The 5,632-nt window shown below is 38.2% G+C and overlaps 1 protein-coding gene across 1 annotated transcript in view; it reads right to left on the bottom strand.

Annotated features, from left to right (window-relative positions):
• scrib (scribble planar cell polarity protein) overlaps positions 1–5,632 on the bottom strand; it is a 99,715-nt gene that overhangs the window by 48,151 nt on the left and 45,932 nt on the right. The window contains exons 2-8 of the mRNA XM_016533293.1: positions 3,452–3,569; positions 2,848–2,926; positions 2,391–2,480; positions 1,445–1,501; positions 1,256–1,319; positions 908–982; positions 527–671 (exon numbers count right to left, since the gene is read on the bottom strand). Coding sequence (XP_016388779.1) covers positions 527–671; positions 908–982; positions 1,256–1,319; positions 1,445–1,501; positions 2,391–2,480; positions 2,848–2,926; positions 3,452–3,569 — 628 coding nt within the window. The remainder of the gene's footprint in view (positions 1–526; positions 672–907; positions 983–1,255; positions 1,320–1,444; positions 1,502–2,390; positions 2,481–2,847; positions 2,927–3,451; positions 3,570–5,632) is intronic.

Raw genomic sequence — 5,632 nt, 5'->3', positions numbered from 1 at the left:
GTGAGCAGCAGCTCATTTGCATTTAAAGAGACAGGCCCGAAAAACAGCGTGTTTCTGCTTCCACTCAAAATAGGCATTTTCAAAATGATATAATAAATGATCTGTGGGGTATTTTGAGCGGAAACTTCACAGACACATTCTGGGGACACCAGAGACTTATATTACATATTGTAAAAAGGGGCATAATATGTCTCCTTTAACATTTTTGTTGTAACCTGATTGGAACTTTGACACCAGAGGATTCAAAATCTCCCTCTGGCTAATCATAAGACTCAAGTCACATGTGTAACTAAATGCCTACACCCTGTGAGCAAATAAGGTATCAGACTGAATGCAAGTGTGACCATTTTGTTTGTCACCTTACAGGTGCTGATTGATTTTAGACTGGGCAGCACTTAGTTTTCAGTAAGATGATTCAGAGTTTATGGTGAAGGCAGGACATGTTTATTTTAACAGCCATGTCTCTGTACAAAAAGCAGGAACAATCTCATATATATTGATGTTTGTAAGAGGGATATAGTTTCACCAATGCTGTCCGGCAAGACTTCCAGGAGGTTCTCAGAGAGCAGCAGGTCTGTGAGGGCGATAAGGCCACTGATCTCTGTGGGAAGCTCTGATAGACGGTTCTCTGACACGTCCAAGCAAACCAGCTGCCGCAGGTTCCCCAGCTCCTGTTAAACACAGAGGTTATCTTTCAGTCAGACGAAAGTGAATTAAGGCACTCTAGTTTCCACTTCAGTTATCACCAGAACAAGCACATGGCACATGCATTCAGCTGTGCTGAGGGTAAAAAATGTCTGAAAATTCATCTGCATGAATTTGAACCTTTATCTGAACTAGATATTTGAAACCATCAAGACAGATGACCAGTATGATAATGAGCCAATCAGAAGCTGTCTGTACTCACCGGAGGTAGTGAGGAGAGCTGGTTTCTGTCTAACCAAAGCTCACGAAGATTGGGCAATGCCCCAAGTGTGTCAGGCTGAACGGAAGAAATAAAAAGAAAGCAGATTAAAGACAGGATATGGGGCAATGAAACGAGGCAAACAATAATTTACTAAAAATAATTTAATGATAAAGCAATTGGCAGGCACTCAGGTTCAGCAAAGGAAATGATAATCAGAGATCCACTGGGGCAAACAAAAATAACAAGCTCTAAATAAACCTGAAAACATGGCATGCATGTGTGTGCATGGTTTCATAACTAAAATATCTAAATTATTCTCAGGACCAAACAAAACTATCCGCTTCTTACCAAAACTTCCAGTACATTGCTGCCCAGATCCAGCTGTTCCAGTTTAACCAGGAAGGAAAGAGAGCTAGAGGATGATCGAGACAGGTTTCACATTTAACGTTATTTTTATCAATTGTTTTTGGGTGTAAATTCAGAGCATGAACACTGACTGTGGATCTAATAACTGCAGTTTGATGGGAAAATACTCACGAAGGTAAAGATTTCAGTAGATTCTCCCTCAGCTCTAGAGTCACCAGGTTTGACAAGCTGAGAGAAGAAAAAAAGAGAAAGAGTCGAGACTGAGCGTCAGATGGTGAGTGTGTCGCTCAGTTTGGAAGAGTAAGGGGCTCCTCCATCTGCACGACATCAACAGTAGCCAAAAACCATGTGTGTGTGTGTGTACATGTGTGAAATGGAGAGAGAGAGTGTGTGTCTGTATGTGAATGGGATGCCTGCTTTGTATGATAATTACAAAAGGCAATAAAAATGATAAAAAAAATGCATTTAAATATTTTAAAATATGCATAGATATTCCTCTTTGATGCACATTGCTTTTATCCATAACTTTAGTTGCATAAAATTAAGGGTTGCATTGTGAGGCTGTTCTACATACATATAGTTTCATATGACATAACAGATACATATTATGACGCTTGCTTTTTAAATCTATCAGCATGAAATAAATGTTAACGCTATCTATTTTCTAAAAGCATGTTACAGATCTTATGTGAATAAGTGATCTATGAATAGATTCATCAAAAGTTTGACCTCGTAATGTTTAATCAAATGAAAACGATGGAATTCTCCTGGACAACAGATGATTAAAACAAATTCACCATCCTTCATTTTTTTCAATCATTTTTTACGTGTATACGTGCAAAAAATATTTAATTTTTACCCAATACATTTTCTTGTGGAAGGGTCAGTTTTTTCTTTTTGATAATCTTTTACACTCGTGTGTACATCACAATACAGAAGAGAAGACCTGTCGCTACATCCATTTCATTGTGACTAAATGAAAAAGTGTAAAAAACATTAAATTTTTACATAATACATTTCCTTGTGCGAGGGACAATTTTCTTTTTACACATTTTTATTAAAATAACTAATAATAATTAAAAAAAAACTGGAATAGAACGTGTTCATATAGACTTACTTTCCAATGTCATTGGGTAGAGACTGCAACGACACGTCATTGAGTGATAGGTGAGCCAGTCCTCTGAGCTGTGTGAAGCCATCAGGCAACCTGAGACCGACAGAGACAAAAGTAAAATGAGACGCACAATGGAAAAGGTTTGTTCTGTGAAAGCGGTTACTGCTAACAGCAGCGCCCATCTTCCTGCTCTAATGTAAATAAGGAGTGGGAAGCACTTGTGTGATGAATTAAGTTGACATCCTCTAATAGCTGTGTGCACTGACTGACCCAAACAAAGTGTCTGTTACATTCTCACCTGCTATAAAAATATCATTACAGCATTTTAACAGAACATATGATCATTTGTAAACTTTTTAGTGTCAGACTTTCTTCTCTCTTCCCAACCTTTCTACACCTTTCATAATCAAGAAAGTGTCATTTGGTATGGGGGATTTGGAGGTTCTTCCAACACACTAACCTGGACAAGGGGTTTCCGCTGAAGTCTGCAATCTCCAAGGCCTGACAGAATTTAATGTTTTCGGGAATCTCAGAAATATCTGAGAGAGAAAGGCACAGTCAGCAAGATATACTGAAGGAGTGTCACGACAAACTGAGCACTTTTTCAGGCTTCTTAATAATGGCTACCAGATGGCCTGGAGGAACGGGAGGAGAGGGTGATTTGACTGTAGTGAGTCGTCTGTAAGTGTGTGTGTGTGTGTGTGTGTGTGTATCTTATATGGGATCCGAGGCACACGTTAGGGACCAAGTGAGAGTCGCTTCATTTGCGGAGTTGCAGAATATAACACTGCATAGTTTAAATACAGACCAACATGTTCAACATTCCCACGATCCATCCTGAGACTAACAGTAAATGTCCCTCGGGCTGTGCGAGGCACATGAGAAGACAATTGGGCGTTGAAATTGATGTACACTTCTTAAATAGACATGGCTCAAAGAGCACTGTGTAAAGAAACTTTCAAGTGGTACATAGGATGTGTGTGCAAATATCTCTAGATGGGTGCAGTTTAAAAGCAGCTTTATTTTTCAGCAGCAGTGCACATTTAAGAAAGAGTTTTACACACCATTTCTAGAGATGTCTAGCTCCACCAGCTGTGTGAAGTTGGCAACGTCGGGTGGCAATTTTTGAATCTCATTGTCGCTGAGGCCCAGCTTTCGCAGATTGTGCAATCTGAAGAAAGGCTGAAAGGTAAAGAAAGAGTAAGAATTAGATAAAACGCAGTTATATGCTGGCCAGACAAATGCATCAAGGGAGGAACAATATAGATAGGCCCCATATTGGTTACTATCTCCTAATATTGGATATTTAATTGTTTATGCCTATTTTAGCAACAGCGATAGATTATGGCAAAAATAAAACACTTTAAAGGGATAGTTCAAACAAAAATGACAACTGTCATTGTTTATTTACTCACTCATTATCCCAAACCTGCATGGCTTGCTTTCTTCTGCGCAACACAAAAGATGATGATACCATTTTTAGTGACCCCTGACTTCCATTTTATAGACAAAGAAAACAATGAAGCTTTTCTCAATTTATCTTTTTATGTTCCATAGATGAAAGAAAGTCATACAGGTGTAAAACAACATGAGGGTGAATAAATTATTAGTCAATATTCATTTTTGGATGGTTATCTTGTTAAGAGCACTCACACTCTTGAAGAGGGCTTCCCTTTTATCTAAATCACCATTTATTGGTTATTACAGGCCAACTGGTGGTATCTGACTTTTTTTTTGACATAACATTATATCTGACTGATTTGTAGAAATCAGTGTGGCTGGTGACAATGAAAAACACAGATGGGTCAAGTGCTACTAGACATTGCATGGTGAAAAATATCGGAGCATTGAAAGATTTACAACAAACAAGGTTATACACTCAATCCTATGCTGCAATTGCAAATGACAGCTTGCCAAAAAATTGAGAAGGCCAATGATATTCAAATTAGCAAAACTACTTGTATTTGCATGTTACTTTAAACGAGCCAGATTGGAAACTAATGACCACTGCTCTCAACTACCTGACAACAGCTCATCCACACACACACACTTCTGTAAACAATCATGTGAAGTGAAGGCAAAAGTGTGCGTGTCTGTTTTTGCATGCCGTGCTACTTTATCAAGAGCTTGCTTGTTAGTTGGTCACATTCAGTACATTCCTGCTGCTGTGGCCCGTCGTGCCCTCTCCTCTTTTTATGCTGGGCTGGCCGCTGAACACCAACAGAGGGCTTACTATGTACTGCCAAGAACAAGGCTGATACTGCAGGATGTATGTGTGTGTGTGTGTTGTTGTTTGTTGTGACTCTTGATTCACTGGTACACAAGGCCAAAACATCAAAACTCTCTGTAAAAAGAGAAAATGGATGTAAAATAAAAATGAAGGATGAGATCAACACATGATTGTGGGAAATGTAACTCAACCAAACAACAGTTACCACCTCCATTTAAGGCAGTGGTTTTCAACCGGGGGGGCCGACTAAGCAGACTTCCTAGGGGGCCTCAAGATGACAAACTATAGAAAATTTTGTTAATAGAAATAAAGCTTAAATGAAAATTTAAACTGGCTGGCTTCAGCAACAACAAGTGTAGGCACTAAAATTACAAACTGAAAATAAATGACTAAAACTTAACTAAAACTATAAATTAAAAATAAATAAATGTAAATAGTAATATAATAAACGAATAAGAATGACAAATGCACAAAATAACTACAAATTAAAATGAAAACCGAAAGTAAAAAAATAAAAGCCAATTTAAGGAATAACTATAATAGAACATACTAATACTAAAAAAAAAAAAATCACTGGTGATTTTTTTAAAATTCTTATCCAGTAAATCGTGAAAGACTAGAAAAGTCATGGAATCAAATTGAGGAATCCTGAATAACAATCAGCTCTTAAAGCATCTGGGCCCTCATTTATCAACAGTGTGTAGAAAAGGTTCTATTTTTTGTCCTACGAAAGAAATTTAGAATGTGCCCAAGTACAAGAAAATCTGTATTTATCAAACGTGCGCACGCAGTTCTTACGCACATGCGTAAGCAATCATTGTTGATAAATCCCACATGTGCATAAGTAACATGCTCATTCACGTTCACAGTCATTTGCATTCGGAAACGCCTCCAATGAACCATATATGGTGACAACACCTCCCTTTATAAGTCACGTGAATGTATGTGTCCTCACCGAAATCATGGCAAAGAAAGCGGTACCGACTGAGAAGCCATTCTGTGCTCTCACTCTCAG

This window comes from Sinocyclocheilus rhinocerous, unplaced genomic scaffold, assembly GCF_001515625.1.
Source record: "Sinocyclocheilus rhinocerous isolate Xijiao unplaced genomic scaffold, SAMN03320098_v1.1 scaffold245, whole genome shotgun sequence".
In the NCBI taxonomy this organism is placed as follows: domain Eukaryota; kingdom Metazoa; phylum Chordata; class Actinopteri; order Cypriniformes; family Cyprinidae; genus Sinocyclocheilus; species Sinocyclocheilus rhinocerous.
This window is presented reverse-complemented; position numbering and strand designations above follow the sequence as displayed.